The 24,556-nt window shown below is 45.5% G+C and overlaps 2 protein-coding genes across 2 annotated transcripts; one reads left to right on the forward strand and one right to left on the reverse strand.

Moving 5' to 3' along the window:
- Positions 1-1,094: 1,094 nt before the first annotated feature.
- TSSK6 (testis specific serine kinase 6) lies at positions 1,095-2,583 on the reverse strand. The gene has a single exon (XM_072601136.1). It carries the CDS (start codon positions 2,447-2,449, stop codon positions 1,631-1,633), a length of 819 nt encoding a protein of 272 aa, XP_072457237.1. The 5' UTR covers positions 2,450-2,583; the 3' UTR covers positions 1,095-1,630.
- A 599-nt stretch (positions 2,584-3,182) lies between these two features.
- Positions 3,183-18,413, forward strand: NDUFA13 (NADH:ubiquinone oxidoreductase subunit A13). Its single transcript, XM_072601140.1, has 5 exons — positions 3,183-3,394; positions 11,383-11,461; positions 16,638-16,709; positions 17,310-17,379; positions 18,241-18,413. The coding sequence occupies exons 1-5, from the start codon at positions 3,301-3,303 to the stop codon at positions 18,358-18,360; spliced, it is 435 nt and encodes a 144-aa protein (XP_072457241.1). The 5' UTR covers positions 3,183-3,300; the 3' UTR covers positions 18,361-18,413.
- Positions 18,414-24,556: the final 6,143 nt, after the last annotated feature.

Here is a 24,556-nt window from a genome sequence, read left to right on the forward strand (position 1 = left end):
AGGTGTCCCATAAATATCTAGTGGTGTTTGGGCAAAAGGGAATTGCTGGTTTCCGTGGGAACCCCTCACTTTTTTCCTGCTCTTTTCTAGATAGTGCAGAAGATTTCTAGGGCTCTCCCCTAGATCTAGGAGACCCTGAGCTAGGTTGGCAGTCCTGGAAGTGACCCAAAGAGATACAGTACAAAGGCTTTTTCGTGCACCCTTTGCTTATCATAGGCATTAGAGCTCCGAGGGAGGTTTAGAGATGATCTAGTCCAACCCTGACATTTCTTATTTAAGGAAACAGGCCCTGGGTGATCTCCCTAAACCTCATGCCGCCTCAAAGCCCTGAGCCTGGCCTTCCAGCCCAGCAAGTTGGTAAACGCTAGTTTAAGCAGGGTCTAGCCTGCCATATGGATGGGCTACCTAAGGCCTTGCTAAGCTTGGTGGCTCACCTCAAGTGTGGGTAGTAAACAGGTAAAGGTGGTTACCTGGCTTAGGGCTTTTAAGCCAAGTTCAACCAGGGCTATTAGCTTCTTCCCCTGCTGTCTCTGCCTCCAGAACTAGGGCAAACATCTTTTTTTCCAGTGCCCTGCCCTGCTGTTAGACATCCAGTTCTTAAGATGCTGGCCATCTCACAGCTGGCTTCCTGAGCTCCGGGTCTCCCGGGAGGAGGGGCAGGAAGGGCCCTGGGGAACAGAACCCCAGCTGAGGTCACTCCGCCCCACCCTTCCCTTTCATTCCCCTCCCCCCACCGGCTAGTAAGTTTCCATTCCTTTTTTACCCCCAGTCTGCTCCCCGATCCCAGCAGGACTTGTAAAGAGGGCACAGTGATGACGGCGGGGAGTCTAAAAAGTTTTAAGTGTACGAAAGGGGCCTACGTTGGCTGTCCAAGGGCTAAATCCTTCAAATTACTCGCTCCACCACCCCGCCTATACACCCTTTCCTCCCAGGCTAGAGGAGAGGATGGAGTTGGGCCGACAGGCAGGCAGACAAGGAAGGGTGTGGGGCGGCAAAAGTCGCTTCTGCCCCTGCCCTGCCTGCGCCTCCCCCCTACACCCCCTTTCCCCCCTTAGCCCCCCTCCTCCTAGTCGTCCAGCTACCAGAATCCGGGGTTGCTAGCAAGAGAGCGAGTTTATTGTCGGGTCCAGCGGGGTGGAGGGAGGGCCAGCGCAGGTCTCGGCCAACGGTGGGACGCCTCGAGGTCTCCGGACTGCGCTCCACCTTCGAGTAGGGGCTCTGCGGGCTTCGGCATCTCCCTCCTGCCCGGCGGAGTGTTGGCACTTTCATTCGCTCCGGGCTTTCTGCGCGGCTGGACCCTCTTTTTTTCTCGCTCTGTCCCTAGCATCTTGGTCATGCCCCTTTTCTATACCCACCCCTCGCCCGCCCCCCCATCCCCCCCCACCGCCGGGTGCCGTGGGGGGGAGGGGCGGTCTCCCGTCTCACACCCGTAGACTGGGGGGGCGGGGGGGGGCGGGAGAGAAAGGAGGAAAGGAATGGAGGGGATGAGGTCAGGAGAGCTTCCCGCTCCTCTCCCCTGGGCGCCGGGCGCCCTCGTGCCTCTCCCCTGCGCGAGATCGAGGGGGAGGGTCAGTGAGCCCGGGGAGAAGGGAGGAGAAGGAGGAGATCGGGGGCCCCACGAGGGTGGGCGCTAGCAAGCCTCGCCGCGCAGCCAGCTGTTGCGGGCCACCTGCCCGGCGGAGGGTCGCGCGGACGGGCTGAACTGCAGCAGCTCGGCGATGAGCGCCTTGCAGCGCTCGGCCAGCTCCAGGCCGTCGGGGTAGAGGACGCCGCGCTTCTGGCGGCGGGGCAGGCCCGCGATGTCCGAGTCGTCGAAGGGCATGCAGCCGGTGACCATGACGTAGAGTACGACGCCCAGGCTCCACACGTCGTACTTCTTGGGGTCGTAGGGAATGCCCAGGAGCACCTCGGGAGACGCGTAGGCGGCCGAGCCGCAGTAGGTGGTGCTGAGGTCCGGGTAGCCGTGCGCCTGGCGTCCGAAGCCGAAGTCGGTGAGCTTGATGCGCCGCTCGTCCGGGCTCAGCAGCACGTTCTCGCATTTGAGGTCGCGGTGCACCAGGTGGTGGTCATGCAGGTAGCGCACGGCGCCCACGATCTGGCCGAAAAGCTCGCGCGCCTGGGCGCACGGGATGTGCCCGCTGCGCTGCACCACCTGCAGCAGGTCGGTGCCGGCGGCCTCCATGACGATGTACAGTTTTCCGTTGCACACTTCGATGAACTCGAAGACGTGCACGATGTGCGGGTGGCGGATGCCGCGCAGGATGGACAGCTCCCGGGGCAGAAACTTGTTGACGAAGTCCGGGGGGGCTCGCCGTCGGTCCACCACCTTGATGGCCACCGTGCCCTTGTACTTCTTGGAGGTGGCCACTTTGACCTTGGAGTAGCTCCCCTCCCCGATGGTGCGGCCCAGCTTGTATCCCAGCTCATTCAAGAGTTTGTCTCCAGACATGATGGACGGGGCGAGAGCGTCGGGAGGGTTTTCCGAATTTCGATTTGGGGCTTAACCCATGGCGCTTGGCACCCACAGACCTTGACCCCCATGTGCCCACTCCTGCCCCGGGGTTCCCCGCCGCCCTTTATCGCCCAGGTAACAATTTCCGCCTTGTGAAGTGACTGAGGGCGTCACGGGCCGCAGGGAGGCTGCCGCATGTGTCCTGGCTCTGCACGCCGGGGCCCGTTTTGTGACGTGATGGAGATGGAGATGCTGCCGTGGTAAGGGATGGCAAGACGCCCAGACCCGTAGCCTGGTTGGACGTGAGGCTGGGTCCTCCGAGGGATGTTGGGGACCGGCATCCCCAGGCAGGGTAACGCTGAGGCGGCACCCCCCCTTGGCGGCCATGGGCCAGGAGGTGCTGGGCCTTCAGAGCTGGCTAGCCCAGCCCCTTGTTTTATTAAGGAGTAAACTATGGGGAGCTCAAACTGGCCGGGGGGGGGTCAAGGTCAGCGGTGGGGCCGGTTTGGGACTGGATCCCTGCTGCGCTAACTCCTAGGGGCACCCCTTAAAACCCTAACGCCGTTAACGGAGCTGCCTCCAGAAGTGCTTTGCAAACTTTAAAAAGCTGCTTCAACGTCAGACGGTACTACCATTACTGGGCGGGTGCGCCAGTGGGTGCCGGAGGGGGCGTTCCTTGGCTCCACCCTCCCCTCTCCGACGTGGAGCGCCCGCCCCTTTAAGACCTTCTCTGCAGTAGCTTCCGCCACTCTCTAGATGGCGGAGCGGGCTCGCGCCCCTTGACGTCATTTCCGGCTTCTTCCGTCCGGCGCGGGTCCTCGCCGTCGGAAGTGCCTTGGGCTGGCAAGATGGCGGCGTCCAAGGTGAAGCAGGACATGCCCCCGCCAGGGGGCTACGGTCCCATCGATTACAAGCGGAACCTGCCCCGTCGGGGAATCTCGGGTCAGTGGTTCGTGGAGGAGGCGGGGCCCCGCTCTTACCCTTAGCGGCTTAGCTGGAGGGCCCCAAGCGTGGGGAGGGGGCAGGGCACCCCCGGCGCCCCGAGGTTGCCCGGACCGGAGCCCCTCGTTCCTCCCCATTCTTCAGAAGCCCCAGAGAGCTTAGAACACGGTGTCAGAGTCAGGAGCGCCCCTAGAACCCAGAGGCCGAGGAGTCCCAGGTTTCCCAGCGCGGGGTGATGGGCTTGGGGCTAGAGACGGAGCTTCTCAGACGGGGACAGCTGGTCAGCGTCTTCTCTTGCCTAGAGTCTTGCCAGCAGAAATGAGAAAGAGATCAGCGACCGTTCTGGGGTCCGAGCCCAGACTTTAAACCTGCAGAGGTCATTTGCTTAAACACCTGGTGAGGCTGAGAGAGTACGCTATATATACTCTTCTCCTGTCTCTCCATTTTATTTTTTATACGTTGTAGGGCACTGCCACTCGTGTAAGACTGTCACTGTAAGGGATTACCTGATCTCTGCAATCCTGCAGTGGATTTCTCCTTTCACTGTATCTACCAGTCGTTTGGAGATAACTGCACGTGTATCTGCCTAGCTAACTAGCTACTACTATTGGAAATATAGCTAGTAGTAGTGCAGTATAGGAAGATGAGTACCAGACATGGGAGGGGGGTGCCTGCAGGCAGGGGACTTGCAATCAGAAAGTGAATCTGAGTGCAGATCTTACTTCAGACACCTGGCTGTGTGAACCCTAAGCAAGCACCTTAACCTCTCGTTCTAATTTCCTCATCTGTGGCTGTGAGAATAAAATGAGACTATGTGGAAAGTGGTTTGAAAACCTTAAAGCGCTGTATAATAGCTATGGTTGTTCATAATGGCAGAAAAGAACAGTAATTCATTAGAAAAAACATTAGATAGACATCTGACCCAAGCACTGGGAAATGGAGATCCTAACCTAAGGAGGTAAATTTGACTTTGCATGCAGAGGACTCCCAGATATCTACCTAGACCTGCTTTCTATTACCAGCTTTATTAGACGGTTCAAGCTGGAAGACCTGTAAGATTCTCCCAATCAGCATGTCTGAAACAAAATTCATTCCTTCCCTAGTTACCCATGGTTTCCACCTTGGAGTCCTCATTTGATTTTTCCTTGCCCCATTATTTGCCGAGTCTTTATTCTCTCCCATATTTCTCTGAGTGTTCTTTTGCTTTGTTGTTGGGTTGTTTCAGTCACGTCCGGCTCTTTGTGACCCCATTTGGCATTTTCTTGGCAAAGAGACTGGGGATGGTTTGCCATCTCCTTCTCTGGCTCATTTTACAGATGAGGAACTGAGATGAACAGTGGCTTGCCCAGAGTCACACAGCTAGTAAGTGTGTGAGTCTTCCTGATTCCTCATCAGTGCTTTGTGTACTCTGGCACCACCTAGCAGCCCTGTTCCTCTTATTTCCAGTCGTAGCCACCATTCTCGTTCATGCCCTCCTCACCTCAATCTTTGGGCCCCTTGTCTTTTCATTGCTTATTCCATACCAACCTCCTGACCTGTATTCCTCTCATCATTTACCTCCATTTCTCTTACATGCTGCTGGTTGAAGCTAGAGGAATCATGCAAGTGCACTGAATGGGGGGACTACATATGTGTTACCTAACCTCAGCTGAGTCCTCACTGTAGTAAGGCAATCCTTTTTATTTCTTACTAATTGATTTCCTCTCACCATCCTCATTGGAGCTATAGCAGATAGCTCAGGCCTCCCAGACCTTCCTCTCCTCCTCTCTAAGATGACAACTTTACTTCTTTACTTAGAAAATTGAGGCCATTTACTTGAGTTTCCTCCTTCCCTTCTCTTCTTAAAGCCCCTTCACATCATCCCCTATTCTCTTTTCCTTTTCTCTAATCTCTGATAATGAGATGGCTCCTTTCCCCAAGTCTTAACCTCTACCTGTGCCCTTGTTCCCATCTTTGCCCTCCAGCTAATTGCCTTCTCATTTGTCAGCCTCCTCTGTTTGGTCTTCACCCTTTTTCTTAGGTCTCCTCCATCTTTAGAAATCCTCCACTAGACTCTACCACACCAGTTAGCTATGATCCTGTATTTCTCTTCCTCTTCTCAGTTAAAGTTCTTAGGCCATCTAAACCAGATACCTCTATTTCCTCTGCTGCTCCTGTCCTTCTTGACTCCAAACATCTCTCTGAAGTGGTCTAATTGCCAAATCTGGTGTTGTGATCTTTAGGCCAATTTGACTGGACCATCAAGTGTGTTTAATGTTTAAGAAGTGTAAGGTAGATTCTGACTGAAAAGTTTTAAATGTTTGATGGAAAAGTTTATGTTCAATCCTAGAGGTAATAGAGAGCCACTGGGGGGATGGGAAGAAGAGGGAGAGGGAGAAAGGGAGAAAGAGACAGAGTGGAGAGAGAAAGAGAGATTGATTTTGTGTGAGAGAGAGTGTGTGTGTGTGTGTGTGTGTGTGTGTGTGTGTGTGTGTGTGTGTATGTGTGTGTGTTGTGTTAGGACAGTTGTCTGTCCTGGTCATATCTGAACTTGAGGAAAATCATTTTGGCAGCTGTGTGGAGGAGGGATTGGAATGCAGAGAGACTTGGGAAGGAGACCACTTAGGAGGTTGTTATTGCAGTAATAAGTGAGAGATGATGGAAGACTTGAACCATCATGGTAGCTATATGAGGAGAGAGAGAGAGAGAGAGAGAGAGAGACGAACTCAGAGAGTTCTTATGGAGAAAGAAATGACAAGGTTTGGCAGATGATTGGCCACATGGGATGAGAGTGGGGGTTCAGGGATGGTGCTGAAGTTGGGGGGTGGGATTGGGCCTACATAGGAATAGTTGAGTTCTAGTGTGCTTAGGCAGAAAGGACTGAGTTCTCTTTGGGGCTCGTTGATGCCTGCAGAACATCCACTTCAAAAAAGTCCAGTAGGCAGGTTTGTGACATGGAACTACAGACAAGAAATAGAGCTTTTTCAAGTAGTTTGATTTCAAAAGTAAAGAGAGATCTAAGATTCTTGAGGGTAGAGTCAGCGTCTAAGGATATTCATAGGCAATTCGAGCTAGAAAGGAGAACATTAGAGACCCATATGACCTAAACTCCTTTTATAGAAAATAAACTTAGGTACAGAGGTGTTTGGTGAAGAGCCTACATGGTGCAGTGGGGTAGGGCAGTGTGCCTCGAGTCACAAAGACTCCAAATTTGGCATCAGACATTTACTGCTGTGTAACCTTTGGCAAGTCTATTAACCTCTGTTTGCTTCAGCTGTAAAATATGGATAATAGCCTGTCTCCCAGGCTTGTGGTGAGGATCAGATGAGATATTTGTAGCAAGTGCTTGGCACATAATAGGTGCGATATAAATGTTCATTTCCTCCCCTTCACCCTGCTCCATAAAGGGCATTTGTGGAGCTTAGGGGAGAGAGCAGTGCGTTTGGGGTCCCTGAATACTTACATAGTGCCTCCCACGTAGAACATTTTACTCTTAGAATATGTCGCTTCCCCCCTTCAAGGCTCAGCTCAAGTGCCATCTGCCACATGAGGGCTTGGCTGATATTCCTCCCTATCCCAGCTTTATTCCCTGGAATTACTTTGTATGCCTTCTTATATACTTTGTGTTTACATATGGGGGGGTGTCAAGAAGAGTGAAAACACAACCAAACAACAGAAACAAAATTTACAAATGTGTTTGCATATTTAACTTGATAAATGTAAGCTCCTCAAGAGCAAAAGACTTTTAATTTTTTTTCTTCTATGTATCTTCATTTTCTAGTTGTTGTTTTTCATTCATTTCTGACTCTTCGTGACCCCATTTGCGGTTTTCTTGGCAAAGATACAGAAAAATCTTTTTTGCCATTTCTTTCTCCAGCTAGTGTTACAGATAAAGAAACTGAGGCAAACAGGGTTAAGTGCCTCGCCCAGGGTCACACAGCTAGGAAGTGTCTGAGGCCAGATATGAACTCAGGATGTGACGATAGGCCTGACACTCTATCCACTCTGCTCAGCATTAGTAGGTGCTTGATAAGTGTTTGCTGATGATAGATATCATTGAGATTTGGTGAATGAAATTCACATGAGCTTGGATGTGGAAGAAGATGTCATATTCAGAGAGAACAGAATACGTTTTAAAAGGGTTCAGAGTAGCATCACATATTAAAAAAGTTGTATTCATGGGGAAATCCAGGAGCCAGCTTGGTAGAGAGCCTTTCCAGCAAGGTCAGTGGAGAGAGAATCAGTGATATTGTCAGGGTAATACTCTACACACTTCTCGGACAGGAGGAAATAGAGAAGGATTTTTGTATGTGAGATGTAGGATAGCTTCAGATCTATCTGTCGAAGCCCTCTCTGCCAGAAGCAGGGCTACTGATGAATTGTTAGCTTCTCTTACTGATAATTTCATTCTTTAAAAGGTGGATGAAACAACATTTGAGCTGCTTTTCTGGACTCAATTCTGACCAATAAGGAGGAATTAGTTGCTGAAGTAGAAATGGTAGAGACTTTAATATTGGAAATGGCTACTCCAAATCAGGATGTGTGCTAGAAACAGAAAAGACGAGATCTTGTCTGATTTCCACCCTAGATTTTAAATGAGTAGGTTTTCAAAGAGTTCAGAGAAAAGGTAGCTACGATTCTGTGGCCTAAACTTTACAGAGAGAGGGATGAAAATGAAAAAAGGAGTTATAGTGACACAAGGAAATGATTCCTATGAGGAAAAACAGAATGACTTTTTTTAAAAAGTAAAAAAAAAAAAAAAAACGACCATTATCTATCTCTTGATCCCCACAATAGCACTGTGATGTTGATGTTTTTTATCAGTTGTAGGATTTCAGTCCAGGACTTCCTGACTCTAAATCCCGGGCCATAGGGTCTCCCTGGAGGTCGATTTCGAAAGAGATTTATGCATAGCCGTGGACTCTTTCAGCAAAGCATTTGGCAGAGGCTCTTTCTTTGCTATAATTGTGGACAAGATGAAGTGTGAGTTGAAGTGTGGATAGATGATAGTATAAGTAGGTGGATTCAGAACAGGGAACTCATCAAGTTAAAAAGTGTAGAAAGGAAGAAAACAAGGACAGGTGACTTAGGACAGTTGTCAAACACAAACCTCTCAAGTGTGGCCTGAACCAGATTAAAATGTAATTAAAAAATGTTTACAAAATAATACTACAGTACAACATAGATGATGTTAATTTATGGTTTTCTAAGTCAGTGTGTGGGCTGCAGGGATCTATTTGAGTTTGAAACCACTGAATTAGGGTGAATATAATCCTCTGTGAATGACATCAGGAGCACTCAGGCTAAAAACAAAGCTTTTTTAGGTGGATGGAACTGTGAAAATGAGGCTGAACTACTAGACTTTCAGAGAGTGATTTATGGACTAGGAAGTGTCTCCCCCAAATTGGCTAATGTAATTGGAGCCCAAGATGCGCAGGTGTGTGGTAAGAGTACTGAGGCTGTCCTGAATGAGTTTGAGTCACCAGGCCTGGAACAATGAGATCCCAGGGCAGTGACACACGTGGTAGATATGTATATGATTGCTGAGGTGCTGTCAGGACCCGTGAAGCATTTGTGGGACCAGGAGAGAGAGCAAGCACATGGGCAACCAGATTTTCAGACAAGAGAGGAGTGTGGGCTCTTTGTACTCTAATAGCTCAGTGAAGTTGACCTTTGTTCCTGGCAGAATTCTAGAATAGCTTATTCAAGGAGAACAGTAAGGGGTGATCACTAAAATGTCAGCTCGGTTTGATCAAGAGCAAGTCAGACTTGGAGGCAGTCGCTGTTGGTTTTGCTTATTTTGTTACAAGGAAGGACTTTTTAGGGCAGTGGGGAGACGATTGTGATGTCAAAACTAAAGTTACTAGCCAAGCTTATTGTTTAAAAGGAAAGAATTAGGCCATAAGAAAGAGCAGCAGTAACCAAACAACCCCAACTACGTTTCCCTTTTTGAGGAATCTATTAGACCCATAGGTTGGGGGAACATTGTTGTTGTGTTTATCCTGCATTTTTTGAAGAAGACTGTGACATCAGAGAAATGATAACATGAGTTGCACTTGACTTTGTTTTGAGTGAGGGAGAGCTGTGCAGGTCACCAGCCTCCCTTACTCCTCCTGAGCCATCCTGACCAGATATTCATCAGGGTGACTGGAGGTGGCCCAGGATGCAATGGGAACCTTGGCCTTTTCACTTAGAGGGAGGTAACGCCCATTGAGGGGGAACATTGTAGACGTACTGTATATACCTTGCTCTCACCAGAGCTCTTGGCAAATGGCTTGTGCTCTCCTAGACAGGATGAAGAGACATGGGGTAAGCACTTTATATACAGTTTGAGAGGGATTCAGACCTGTTGGAATGCCTGGAGCCAAAGTTATTGGTGCTGTTAATGGGTTGATATCAACTTGAAGGGATGTTGAGCTATTTCTATGACTTTGTTCTCATCTTGTCCTTCGCCCGGTTTACCCTGCCTGAACCTGTTTCCTCATCTGTTAAATAGGGATCAGTTAGTGCACATACATTTATTGTTGGGAGTTGTGATATGTGCTGGTAACCTCTCCTCTGGGGGAGCCTGAAGCTTAGGTGGAGGCTGAGGCTGGTGGCTCCATGGAGGTTCTGAGTTCTGAGCTGCAGTAGGGCTGAAGCCAGAGGTATTGAGGAATGCTTAGAAGGAGAGGGCCACCGGGCCGCTTAAGGAGAGGTGTATTGGCCCAGGTTGAAAAAACCAGAGCTATATAAAGCTCCTGTTCTGATCCGTGTTGGCATTGACCCAGGAGTGAGACCCAGGCTAAGCAACTGACCAAAGACAAATTGGAGACATTTATGTTTGCCTCAGTTTCCAGATATAGTGCTGCTAGGCATTGGGGCATACCAAGGCAAAAAAACAAAACCACTCCTGCCTCTAAAGATCCTAGAGTTTGTTGGAGGAGATAGCGTACAGAAATAAGTTTATATGAGGTAATTTCAGGGTAAGTGCTTTAGGCAGAGGGCAGTGGCAGCTGGTGAGATCAGGAAAGGCTCCATGTGGAAGGTGAGCAGAGTCTTGAAGGAAACAGAAGATTCTGAGAGACAGCAGTGAGCTGGGAGTGCATTCCAGGCATGGAGGACCGCTAACAGTAATAATGGTGATGATGATGTATAATAAATAATAATAATAATAAACAACTAACTTTACGTAGTGCTTACTGTGAGCCAAAATGCTTTACAAATATTTCTCATTTGATCCTTATAGCAGCCCTCTGAGGCAAGTGCTGTTATTACCCCCATTTTACAGTTGTGAAAACTGAGGCAGACACAAGTGTCTTGCCCAGTTTGCTATCTGATGCCAGAATGAATTCGGATCTTCCCAACTTGGCTCACTGATTTTTTTTCATCTATCCACTTTGCCACCTAACTGCCTAGTCTAGTGCATGGTGTGGTAACAGAGACTGAGCATGGGGTTCAGTAAGACCTGTGTTCAAGTTCTGCCTCTGACAAATTCTAGCAGTGAGTAAGGCAGTTAACTTAACTTTTTAATGCTTCAGGCATCTTCAAATTCAGGTGAATGGTTGATTTGCTTCAATGGAGAAAATTTATGTCCTGGGAATTTTCTATGCTGATGAAGTCTAGACTGAAAAAAAAATCACTGTCCACATTGAGAATTAAGAGGATCAAATGAGAGATAATGTTGAAATCATTTTGTAACCTTAAAGTGTTAACTATTATTATTAAATTACGGTCTTGTCCCCCTCTGACATTTATATTCTGCCATGTTCTAGGGGCCCTTCTGTACTGAAGTCTTGTTTCCTCTGATATATATTTTATGTGCTAAGGCCCTTCTATACGAATAGGTCTTGTCCCCTTCCAGCGTTATTTTCTATGTTCTAAGGGCCCTTCTACCATGACACTGTGATACCATGACACCTTCTTCCTTTACCAGCATCACCATAGAAACATCTGCCCACCTGCCTTGGGCTCCAATATGAAGATCAGAATCTGTTCCATGCCCCCCTTCCCTCTGTTTTCCCTTCCAGGCTATAGCATGTTTGCCATTGGCATCGGGACGCTGCTGTTTGGCCACTGGGGCATGATGAAGTGGAATCGAGAACGAAGGTATGGTCCTTCTCTCCCTGTGCCTGCTCTGGTTATACAGCCTGCTCTGGGAAGTTGTCTGGTAGGGTCAGATGTTGATCCACTGTGACTGCTCATGTCACAGTCTGACTGCTGAAATGTGGAGAGGCTTGATACCTTGTAAAGGCCAGTAACTATCCTGTATTCACTGACTTCAGATGCCACTTACAGTTTCTCTCTGTTCCTTCCCTACCTCCCTGAGGTTTCCAACTGTCCCTCCTCCTTCCCCCAATCCTACTATATGTGACATTGGATAAACTGTTTTCTCTCTCTGACCTCAATGGTTTTTGTTAAAATGAGGAAGTTTGGCATAGTTGATCTCTAAGGGACCTTTCTACCTATCAGGTTAGGTTTCCCTTCCTGTGACCCCAGACCGTTATTTGCCCCTTCTGGGCCCAGGGCCCAGACAGTCTTTCTCTCTGAATGTGACCTACTGAAACAAGGACCTGATCTTGAAATGTGGGTGACTCTTGACAACCTCTCCCTAGCATTGGGGAGCAAACTTGTTGTTTGTGGTCTCCCGATGTGGTCTGGAGCAACCCCTGAATATATAGGATTGTGAAGACAGTCTCTAGGTACTTTGTATCCAAGTGAGCATCAGCAGCTCATGCTGGGAGATAGAATTTGCCTTCAACTTGCACTGAATATAAAGTGAATTTCTTTCTTCTAGCTGATGTGAATCTGACATTTAACAGTCAGTGATACTCTCTCTAATTTGTTTGCTATGTGACACAATTGTCACCAGGAATTGTTTTTCCTGTGTCATAGGATCTGAAGCAAAATCCTTTGGGTACAAATATGTGTGGTAGGAGTGGTATCTGCTTTATATAGGTTGGGTTGTATTCCTTTTAGAAGGCCAAAGAGGGTCACCCTTGGGAGGACCAAGGCTCGAGGCATTGGTATGACTTCCTTGTTATCTGAGGAAAGCCCTAGCTGCTACTTATTGGATAATGCAGGGCCATATCATCTCCCATCATCTAGAATTACCCATGGCCCATTATGAGTTGGGTGATGCAAGGTGGTCCCTTTAACAAGATTCTGTTTTTAAATGGAAATGGTATATTCTGTATCATGTTCTCAGGTTGTTCATGAGTATATTATTACTTTGTCATAATGGGCCTAGATCTCTTGTCCCACCCCAAACTCTACCAGTGGACCCCTCCCTGTAAAGACTAGGCTTTTGAGGAATGCCATTTTGCCTGGTTTACTAACAGTTCTGCCACTATAAGAGAAGCATGTACAACTGGACCTTATCCTCCATTAATCTAGTAGTACAAGTCATGTCATCATTTCTCTGATGGTGTGGTCTTCTTTGGCAATGAAGGATGAACAATGGGAAATACACTGAAGAATGGCAGTTCCTTCTTTCACTGGACCAAATGACCGACTCCTGAAAGAGCCTTGAGGGCTGAGACAGATAGGATCTTAATTTATACTGATTTGTGGGGAGTGACCACTGACGTGAGTGGTTCAGGGTCTGGAGAGAACAGAACTGTAGTTAAAGGTACTCTCTGGGATCAGGACTCATAGAAGAGTTTTGCTGATGCCTCCCATGGCCTACAGCTGTTTGTAGAGCATGTTATTGTCCATTGGAGATGATCATAAGCCCCCTAACAAGTTAATGTCTTATGGGAAAGTTACAGATTTGGGACTAGGTCCATCACTGATCTGGACATAGGAGTTGTGATGCTGTTTTGTGTTAGGCACAGTAACTGTCAGAGTATTATTATTGGTGCTATGGCATGTGATCGCTTTAACTAAGGATGGTGCAGCTGCTTCTTTTTAATGATGCTTCTCATGCCAGTCATAGTGTCTGCTTTGAAAGATCAGTGTTACAAGATCCTGCATGATTCTCCATCCACCTCTCATGGGCAGATAGAGTATATTGGCTCTCATCCTCCCAAGACATTTGTCCTTACTGCAGTTCGTACTTTTTTTTTTAAACATCAAAAAGCTATATTTACAAAGACAGCATAGCAAGCACCAATAACGGTCAGCCAGGTGGCACAGTGGATAGAGTGCTGGGCCTGGGGTCAGGAAGACTCATTCATCTTCCTGGGTTCAAATCGTGCTTCAGACACCCACCAGCTGTGTGACCTTGGGCAAAACCCTTAACCCTGTTTGTCTAATCCAGTGGAAAAGGAAATGGCAAGTCACTCTAGTACTTTGTCAAGAAAACCCCAAATGGGGTCATGAAGACTTGGATATGACTGATAAATTACTAAACAACAAATAGAAAGAACCAGAATTCTGTGACCTCCCAAACCAGAATTTCAGTCCTCTAATACCTTCCCCCCATCGTTAGGCTGGGCCTGCAAAGGCCTTCCTCAAGAGTGGCTCGATGGGCCTTCCAAGGCCGTCCTTAAGAATGGCTCTATGGGCCTTCCAAGGCCTTCCTCAAGAATGGCTCGATGGGCCTACCAAGGCCTTCCTTAAGAATGGCTCGATGGGCCTTCCAAGGCCTTCCTCAAGAGTGGCTCGATGGGCCTTCCAAGGCCTTCCTCAAGAATGGCTCGATGGGCCTTCTCAGGCGTTCCTCAAGCTCACTACCAGAAGCTTTGGCTGTGGGTTCAATTGCTGGACCTTCTGTGGCTCTTCTGACTTTTTGAGTTCACAGAGTTGTAAATGGGTCTATTCTTTCTCTCATACTCATTAACCTAAAATCTAGAAAGAATATACACAAAGAGACAAAGAGAAATAGTGGTGCAATGTGTTTACAACCATATGGTGGCCAGAGCGGGGAGATAAGGTAGCTGCAATAGCATTGGCTCCTCTTGCTATCTTACACTTATGCTGGATACGGTATTTCAGTGCCACTCGAGTCAACTGCCATGACAGCCAAGATCATGGTTCTTACAGAACATGTTCTTCTCCCTTGTGGGTTCCCCTGTATCATTACCTCTGATCAGGACATTCTGCCTATTGTTAGAAAGATCTGAGGTGGGCCTGTTGCCATCACATTTGCTAGTTAGGTTTTCATAGACTCTTGACGTAGTAGCTTTCCATTTTGGAACTATACAATTCATATCTTTTAACCCAGTTCCTCACCAGATTTTATAATTCAGAGCGATCAAAGAAAGAGGGAAATTATTCAGATGTGCAAAGTGTTTATATCGACACTTTTGGTTATAACAGAAATAGAAATAAAGAAGGATCCTCTCAGTTGGGGAATGGCTGAACAAATTATGGTATGTGAACATAATGGAATATTACTGTCCTGTAAGAGACCATGAAAGGGATGGGAAGTCTGAGAAAACTTGCATGAATTGATGCAGAATAAGTAGAACTAGAAAAACAATTTTTACTTTAGCTAAAACATTGTAAAGAAATACAATTTTGAAAGACTTAAATTTGATCATTGCAATAATTAACCATATGATGAATCTTATATTAACCCCTACCTTTAAAGATAGAACTACTGAATCATGATTACAGAAAGAGGCCAGCATTTTCGGACAAGGCCAAAATGTGAATCTGTTTTGCTTGACTATTTATTTTTTGGAAGGGAGGATATTTATTTTGTTTGTTTGATGGGTTGGGTATAGGGGAGATTATTGTGTTCCGTGATTTAGAGTCATCATCAGGAAAATGCTGGTGTTAAAAGGATGGGTTTTTCTTTTTGGTAAGAAGCTTGGGGTCATTGAAAGCATCGTGGGATTTCCCAAATATAATTTAGTTAGCTTTCTTTTTCTATGTAAGTCTGGATCTAGACTGATTGCAGTTTATGCCCAAGATACAATATGTGGGTTTGCCACTTAATTGTTTATCTGAGCTATAAGCATTTTTCATCCACATGTTTTTTCCTGTATGGGTTGTTAGACTGAACTCTTAGGTGACTGTGAATTTCCTTTACAAGACGGCAGTGTTAATGCTAACTGTATCAAATCCTGAATATCATTTGCAAAGAAAAGCACCTGGAGGACATCTACTACTCAGACTGTGCTAGACATTTCCTGTAATAGTGGTGAATACCTTTGAGCATACATCTTGTTTTATGTGTTACTGTCAATTAGAGGGTCATTGAACAAAGTCACCTTTGTTGTCTATGAAGGAATCCACATAATCTAAACATATTCATGGGAAATATCTTTCTTGAAGAACCTGGGAGGGGACATTTTGCTGTACTAACTCAAATTTTTTTTTTATAATTAACACACAGTAAACACCGTAGGATTTTATTCTCTGCATGTCAGTGATGTGACACTCAATTTATTCAGCCATATTACCTAGTTGATGGGTGCCTGTTTTCCTTCCACTTCTTTGCTATTACAAAAAATAGTATAAATTGGTAAAGATGGCAAGTGATGGGAAATAGTCAGTGGAGGAGTTATAGAAAAACAGGGACCTAATGCATTGTTGGTGGAGCTGATTTTGTACAACAATTCTGGAAAGCAATTTGGAATTATGTGAATAAAGTGACTAAAATGTCCATACTCTTTGACCCAGAGATTTCACTGCTAGACATTCCCCAAAGAGGTCTTCAACAAAAAGAAAAACTCCATAACTACCAAAATATTTATATAGCAGCACTTACATCAGTATCAAAGAACTGGAAATAAAGCTGGGGAATAGCTAAACAAAACTGTGGCATGTGAATGTAATGGACTATTAAGAAACAGTGGATGTGGTGAATATGGAGGAGCATGGAAAAACTTAGATGAACTCATGCAAAGTGAAGTTGGCAGAGCCGGGAAAAACAGTATATACAGTGATTCATACAATGCAAAACAGAACAACCACCACAAAATGATTAGAACGAAATGTTGTAAAGTAGAAAGAACAAGTTTGGTTTTAAAGAAGAGATATGAGATAAGAGAATCCCTTGAATCGTTTATAGAATGGTGGTGGTCCGTGGATATGGAATCTGCTGGAAGGGATTTCTGAGCTTATCTGTTTTGACCTCATCATTTTGCAGTCTGTTGGAATGAGGAATTAGTACTCCATCACTCCAGACTTGATGTAATGGGCTTCTAGCTAACTTCCTGGTTAGAGGTCTAAGTGATATCACTTCCTCATGTGGGGGTGGAGTAGGGGGGTGACTCTGTGCTCTGGCTATATCTTTAGCTCTTGGGACTGAGGCCTTAAATGAGGCTATACTTCTATTGGGAGACATCAGGGCAGCCCTTGGTGCCTAACTCTCTGCTTGTGTTTGCTCTAGACGTTGGCTGATTGAAGACTTGGAAGCCCGGATTGCATTGATGCCACTCTTGCAGGCAGAGGATGATCGGAGGTAGGAATCACTCAAAGTTGGGTTGGAAGAAGGCTTTAGCAGGCAGAGGAGGCTGGGGATGGGGGTCTCTTCAGGACCATGGGAGGATGCTGGCAGAAGAGAACAGCCAGATGTGTGGTGCCCTCAGTACAGATGAGAGAAGGCTATTGAATGAGTGGGCCTGACGTACAGATTTTTCTTTTGTTACCTTAGCAGAGTGAATCTGTGCCCACTATCAGTCATTTTGCCTTTGATTGGCGAAATTTATCTAACCAGTGCTGAGATTTTGATTTCAACTAGCATGAGACTGCCATCTTTTACTGGTTTTATTTCTTCCCTTGTGTGGATGTAGCCACAGAATGTGGATGGGACTGGAAAAGACAAAGAAAATTCTTTCTGTCCTTCTGGAGTCCCAGGGATTCAGATGCTGCCACATGCCTCCCTTAGAAAATATATCTTTCCCATGGAGGACAGGTAGAAGGACAAGCTGGCTGATTAGGTTTAGGTTCTGCTTTTTCTATCAGTTCTCCCTGCTTTTTCTTACACAGATAATTTTAAGGGACCAGCAATGCTGTGTTAGTCTGGGGCTGTAGCTTCTAACTCTTGTCTGTTTGCCTGAAGGAAGCTGCGTATGTTGAGAGAGAACCTGGAGGAGGAGGCTATAATCATGAAAGATGTTCCTGGTTGGAAGGTTGGTTCCTTTATGTGGGGTGGGAGGATCTAGAAGCAGGCTCTTAATTTAACTGTGGGGTCTTGGGCAAATCCTTTATTCTTTCTGAATCCAAGTGTCTTTGTTTACAGATTGATGGTGTCTAAAAAGAGGATTTCTAAAATTCCTCTCAGCTCTGACATTCTATGTTCTAAGGGCCCTCCCTTCTCTGACATAGACTGTGTTCTAAAGGCCTTCCCATCCTGGCATTCGAGGTTCTAAGGGCCCTCCCAGCTCTGACACAGACTATGTTCTAAGGGCCTTCCCAGCCTGGCATTCTGTTCTGTTAACTGAAAAGTGATTGGCTCAAGATTACATTGCAAGTTTCGTGGTGGTTTTGGGACTAGGTCTCATGACTCTCAAACTGATTTTTAGGTTTTTTTTCCTCAAAAGCCATAGAAGAGGAGAAAGACAGAGAAGTTAGTGGATGGCTGAGGGTTGAGTAGTATTCAGAAGGTCATAGATTTAGAACTGGAAAGGCCCTGAGGAGTCCTCCCTAGTTTTACAGGTGAGGAAACATTGGCCCAGAGAGAATAAATGAGCTGCCTAGGGCAATCCAGAGAGTGAGCAGCTCGGCTGGGATTTGAACTCAGGTTCTCTGACTCTGAATCCAGCAGAGTTTCAGAGATTCTTCAGCTATGACCCCTCAGTAAACCAGGGGGATAGGGACACCCAGCGGCTGTGGTGTAGACTCCTAGCAGTTGGTGTCCCTTTTGGGCTGGGGGCTGCTAACATTTGCTTGAGTTTGGGGGGTGTAGAGTCACATATGTGAGCAGCCTTGGTTGGGGGCCAGTCTTCTTCCATGAAACTTTGGGACTCACAGTAAAAGCTTTCTTTTCCCAGGTGGGTGAGTCTGTCTTCCATACTACCCGATGGGTGCCTCCAACCTTGGGTGAGCTGTACAGTCTACGGACCAATGAGGAGCGAGTCCATGCTAACTATGGCTTCATGTGGTACACCTAAAAGTGTGCCAAGGCCTGTCCGTCCCTCAGAGAGATTAAAGGTTCACTTGGAAATCTGTGTGTGTGTTTGTGTCTTGGGGAGAGGGAGGGGCTTATGTCCGTCTAAGGGTCACCTGCCTTGCCATTATGGCAGAAGCCTTCATATCTCCCTACCCCAGGGACCATACTCACTCAGTACTGGAGTCATCATTAATCCTTCCCCCAGATGAAAAACAGCTCATGATTCTGAGGAATATTGGGCTGTGCCTCCCTCATTTTTAAGGATGGTGAAAGGGAGGTCTTCTCCTTACTCTCATTTGCACCCTCTGTACTTACTCTTGGTCTCACCACTGTAGTGAATTTCAAAGGAAGCTCTTTCAGTGTGGTTGATAATCCTCAGTCCTCAACCCTACCATACATCAAACTCTACTGAGGCTAGAGTTCCTAGCCATGGTCCAAGAATTTACTGGCTACAGAGGGATCCCATTCCCAGTCCTAGACTGATGCCCCATCCTTATCCCATATGGAATTCTTGATCATAACCATGAATGGATTTCCCTATCACTGCCATCCTTTACCTCCATACTCCATACGTTGACCCAATTGCATTCCCCCTTACTCCCTCCCTAATCTTTCTAATGCTCTCGGTACCTGTCTTTGGAGAATATGGAGGATGGATAATTTAGTTTTCCCATCTTGCTGCTGGGGCAGGGGTTGGGGACCTCTGGCATCCTGCTGATTGGTTCTCTTGTCCTTCTACACTAGGGCTGGCAGGGCCTCTATACGTCCAACTCTGACAACCTTTGTGGGGTGGGGGAGGAGAAAAAACTCCTTTTGGGTAAGGTGAACTCCCTTCATCCATTTTTGCATAAGGTGATCAATCACCTTCTCTTCTGTCTGGTTGGGGAAGGAGGGACTGAGAGTTTCTTCTCTGTCTCCCAGGTTTCTCCAGATCTAGAAGCCTTAGTTCTGTCTGAGGCAGCTGCTGGCATCCAGATGGTGGAAAGAGTGAACTAGGTATTTCTGTCATGGAGCCTGGGCAAAGGAGAGGAGGCTGGACTAGCTCTAGAGCAGCCTGGGCCTCTAATTCTGCTTGTGGCCTTCTTGGCTTGCATCACTTTGAAGGTTACCACCTGTCTGCAGATCGTCTGGGTCATGAAAATCATAAGTCAGGCTAGAAGGGCATTTAGAAACAAACTCAGTCGCTCCTTCATTTCACAGTGGAACAGACAAGCTCAGAGAAGGGAACTGCCCTACCAAAGGTCACTTGGGGAGTTACTGGCAGAGCTGGGACCTGGTCTTGGGTCTTTTGATGCCAAATTCAGAGAGTCCCATAGTTGAGCCCTGCTTACTTTCTGTAACTACATACCCTAAACCTCCCAAGTGGCAGAAGGCTTAGAGGAAGCCAGGCTCCAGCAAAGACGTTCTAGACACGTGTGCCAAGGTCATGGGTGGGAGTTGGGACTCTGAAGAGTCCATTCTCTGCCAGGAGAGGTCTTAAGATAATACCCTCCTCTTTCCGAAACCATGAGAGGCTCATGGTAGGGTAAGCTTTGTCTTTATTCACCATCAGAGAAGATGGTGCCCAGGAAATGAGGCATGGTGTAGGGTGCTCACTTTTCACTTTTCATGAAGAAAACCTGCTATGTGGAGTTGTTGATGCTCAAGAGTGAGCCTAGTTTTGACCAAGGAGGAACTAGCGTTTGAAGTAGAAATGAGAGGAGCCTTGGGGGAAATAGTTGAAACACACCCTTTGATTTGGAGGGAGATTGGATTTCTGAGAGGTCAGAGAGAAGAGAGGTAGCAGTCCATAATCTGGGATTTTCTTCTGAGAGTGGGAAACTCCTAACAAGGAAGTTTGAGAGAAATGACTTGAGGATGTCTTAAAGGTGGAAACTGTTTAAAGACTGATGTGGCTACATACAGGGAATTAACTCATCGACTCAGATTTTAAAGGGATATATAGAAGATGAGCAAGGACAGATGAATGAGGATAAATTTAAAATTAAATAATTGCTTAAATACTAGTCTGCTATATGCAGTGCAATATGACTGTTACATGCGATACAAAGACGAAATCAGCTCTCAGTGAGCTGACAGAGAAGCCAAAGATGATTTTGAGTCAGTCAACAAATGTTTATTGAGCACTTGCTATCTCCTGTGTTCAGTTCTTGGCACATAATAAGCGACCAATAAAATTAATGAAATTATTCAAATCTAATAATTAAAATTAATAAAACAACAAAAATGTGTTGACTGACTGATAGAACGTTGAATGGTGGTGATAAAATAAAAAACAGCCTGTGCTCAAGGATTTAACTTAATGGATTTAACTTAATATGTTTTCTTTTTTGGAGGAGGGAAGGCAATTGGGGTTAAGTGACTTGCCTAAGGTCATAGAGCTAGTAAGTGTGTCAAGTGTCTGAGGCTGGATTTGAACTCAGGTCCTCCTGACTCCAGGGCCAGTGCTCTACTCATTTGTGCCACCTAGCCACCCCAAGGAGCTAACATTTTAATAGAGACATGTGAAGAAACAGGTGCATCATCATAATGGTAATTATAATAGCTAACATATTGTGCCTTCACTAGTGCCAGGTACAGTGCTAAGTGCTTTACAATTATCTCATTTGATCCTCACAACCATTCTAGGAGGAGAGTGCCATTGTTATCCCTGTTTTACAGTTACACAAGATGCATTCAGAGAAGATGAAAGGTGATCTCAGAAAGGAAGGGAGTGGCAGGTGGAGACCCTGGGAAGAGGCTGCCTAAGAAGACAAGGAATGTAAGAGGTAGAGGTGAAAGCGGGGTACCTTCCAGGCAATGGGATATCCCGTGCCAAAGGATGGGGCTAGGAAGTGGCATGGGATGGGTGAGAAATTATAGGAAGGGGACTAGTTTGGTATCTAGAATTAAAATAAAAAAATTGGAGATGGAAAAGGGGCAAAGGACTTTTAGTCAAAGCTATATTTATATTTGATCCTGGAGGTAGCAGGGAGTCACTGGAGTTAACTGAGTAGGAGAAATGACATGGTTAGAGCAGTACTTCAGGAAAATCATGTTAGAAGCTGAGGAGGATAGATAGTCTACTGTGCACTTAGACCACCAGCTTGTAAGAACAAAGATCAAAGTCAAAGAAAAAAATGTAACATATTACAGAACAGAGTACCGACAGCTCTCCCAGGTATCCTCTGGTCTGTTCAGTTCCCAAACTCAGCTGGCATTCTGACTAGAGCTCTTGGGTAATCTCTGACCTTACCACCAGATTCTGCTACCCCAAATGAGGAAATTGAGGTCCAAGTCAGATATGTCTGCATGACACCTCTGAGTATAGCCAGGCACTGAATGGTTGGATTCCCAGGAGCCATTATGGCCCTACTACAAGCAGGGACCACTTCATTAGGTGGTCCTACTTACCATATGGGGATGAAGACCCATAAAGAAGAGGCGTCCTCAGGGTGGGTGGAAAGAGGATTTTGGTGGGGTTGGGGGGAGTAGCCTGATGGGGCCACTTCACCTTGTGAAGCACATCATGGTTCTGTAAGAACATCATTTGCAGCAGTGAGTCTCAGAATTAGCTGATTCTGACACAATGCAAAATAACCTGAGCGTTAAAAAGCTCAAAGAAGGAACAGGACCAGTGCTTCGATGAATCAGGCAAGTGATAGACATTGTGGGGAGCATACAGAAGCATTGAACCCTAGCTTTTCTGTTGTTTTCTTGGCCAGTGAGAATGATCTCTGGATTGAGGTTAGGATGGATGGATAGGACAGGATAGGATAAAATGGATAGCAGAGTTGAAAAAATAAGTGAGGAAATGGTAAGAGGACAATTATTGCCTTCACTGATTTTAAGTCATCAGGCTTAGGTGATCTCGCCCCGGAGTACAGAAGCAACTGGTGGACGTGATTACTAAGCAGCTGTGTCTAGTGATCTTTGAAAAATCATGGAGAACAGAAGGAAGGTGCTGCAGGCTTACAAATGGGCAAATGTCCTAGTTTTCCAAAGAAAAAAAAGGAAGGTGGAGCTTGCAAATTATAGACCAGTGGGTTTAGTTTTAATTCTTGGCAACGTCTAGAACATATGAAAGAGATGGTTTGTGAGTGTTTAGAAAGGAAGCAGTTATTGGTAGATGCTAGCATGGCTTTGTCAAGAAAAGGTCATGCCAGAATAGGCTTATTTCCTTTTCTGACAAGATTATCAACTTGGTACATGAGGGGAAGGCTGGATGCCAAGGATCCTTAGATTGTGTGTATGTGTGTGTGTGTGTTTTCAAATTTAACGTTTTATTGATGTGTTGTTTTTACATTTCAAACCTTTCCAGGTTGCTCCCACTCTGAAAGAGGGCTCTTGTAACCGAGTGAGACAATTAAGCTAAACAGTACAGTGACCTCATTTGAAAATGAGTGATATAACATTCCACATCTGTAGCACCATCCCCCTATTTTAAGTGTTGAAAAAAAATTAACAGATATCTCTTTTCTCTTCCACCACTAACCTCATTAAAAAAGGAAGAGAGAGAAAAGAAAAAAAAAATTCCTCATAACAAACATAAATGGTCAAGCAAAACAAATTTCCTTATTGGCTGCATACAAAAATATACATGTCAAATTCCGTACCCTAAATGTGCCATCAGGAGATGAATAATATCAGCCCCCTGGAATTGTGTATGGTCATTATATTGATCTTTGTTCTTAACAACTTCAAAAAACCCCCGAAAAGAATGTTTTTAATCAGCCAGAATCTGCCTTCTCCCCTCCCCCACATTGAGAACACAAGAAAGTCCATTACAAATATGTGTAATCAGTCAAAACAAAATTTCCACATTGGTCATGTCCAAAAAAACGTTTCAAATTGTTTCATTCTGCATTCTGAATCTTTCACCTCTGTCAGGAGGTCTGTAGAATATTTCTTTAGTCCTCTGGAATTGTGGTTGATCCTTATACAGATAAGAATTGGACACACATCACATTTATGTACCATAACTTGTTCAACCATTCCCCAATTTATGGACACTCCCTCAGATTCTTACTTGCCACTCCTGAAAACCATCAATATTTTTGTACATCCTTAGAGTCTGTTTTGCATTAATCCATTCTTTGATGCATCTGACCTCTAATTCCACCTTTCCCTTTTCCTCCTTTCCTTCCTTTTTTTTTCCTGTTGGGTGAAATTTATTTTTGTACTCAACTCTGTGTGTGTGCGCGTATGCGCATGCGCCTTTTTTTGACCAGTTTAGATAAGAGTTTCAAGTGTCTGCTCCCCCTTTCTGTATAGATATCTACTTGTGTACCCTGATTGTGTGAGGTGATTTTCCCTAACCTTTTATCCCTGCCTCCGCTCCCCCCCATATATTCCTCTTTCCTTCTTTTTCCATTCTTAAGATCAAGACATAATAGAACCACTCCTAGGCCTTGTCTAATTGAACTCTTTCTATCATCCCTAATGGTGATAGGCTTCAGAAGAGACGGATGTATTAACTTCTCATTTTTTGATGCAAACATTTTATCCTTGTTTAGAGGTCTTTTATTATTGTTCATCCATTTTTACCTTTTTTATGTTTCTCTTCATTCCTGTATTTGAAATTCAAAGTTATTGTGCAGCTCTGGCCTTTTCATCAGGAATGCTTGGAAGTGCTTTATTTAGTTTAAAGGTCCATTTTTTTTCCCCTGAAGGATTATATTCACTTTTGCTGGACGAGTTATTCTTGGCTATAAACCCATATCCTTTACCTTCTGGAATGTTGTATTCTAAGGTCTTTCCTCCTTTTTAGTGGTGGCTGCTAAATACTGTGTGATCCTGACTGTGTCTCTTCTGTACTTCAATTCTTGCTAATTTGGTTATTTGTCATATTTTTTAATTTGACCTAGAAACTCTGGATTTTGGCTATGATGTTCCTGAGAGTTTTCATTTTTTTTTCCTAAATAACTTGACCAGTGGATTCTTTGTATTTTGACTTTGCCCTCTGGTTATAAGAAAGCAGTACAGTTTTTTTCTAAGTCTCCGTGCAACAGAATGTTTAGGCTTTTTTTTTTTGTGGGTCATGATGTTCAGATAGTCCAGTGATTCTTAAATTTTTTCTCATTATTCTGTTTCCCAGATCATTTGTTTTTGCTATGAGATACCTTACATTTTCTTCCATTTGTCAGTCTTTTGAATTTGTTTTAATATTCCTTGTTGTCTCTTAGAGCCATTAGCTTCTATTTGTTCCATTTTAATTT

The sequence above is a fragment of the Notamacropus eugenii genome, chromosome 4 (assembly GCF_028372415.1).
Source record: "Notamacropus eugenii isolate mMacEug1 chromosome 4, mMacEug1.pri_v2, whole genome shotgun sequence".
Lineage (NCBI taxonomy): Eukaryota > Metazoa > Chordata > Mammalia > Diprotodontia > Macropodidae > Notamacropus > Notamacropus eugenii.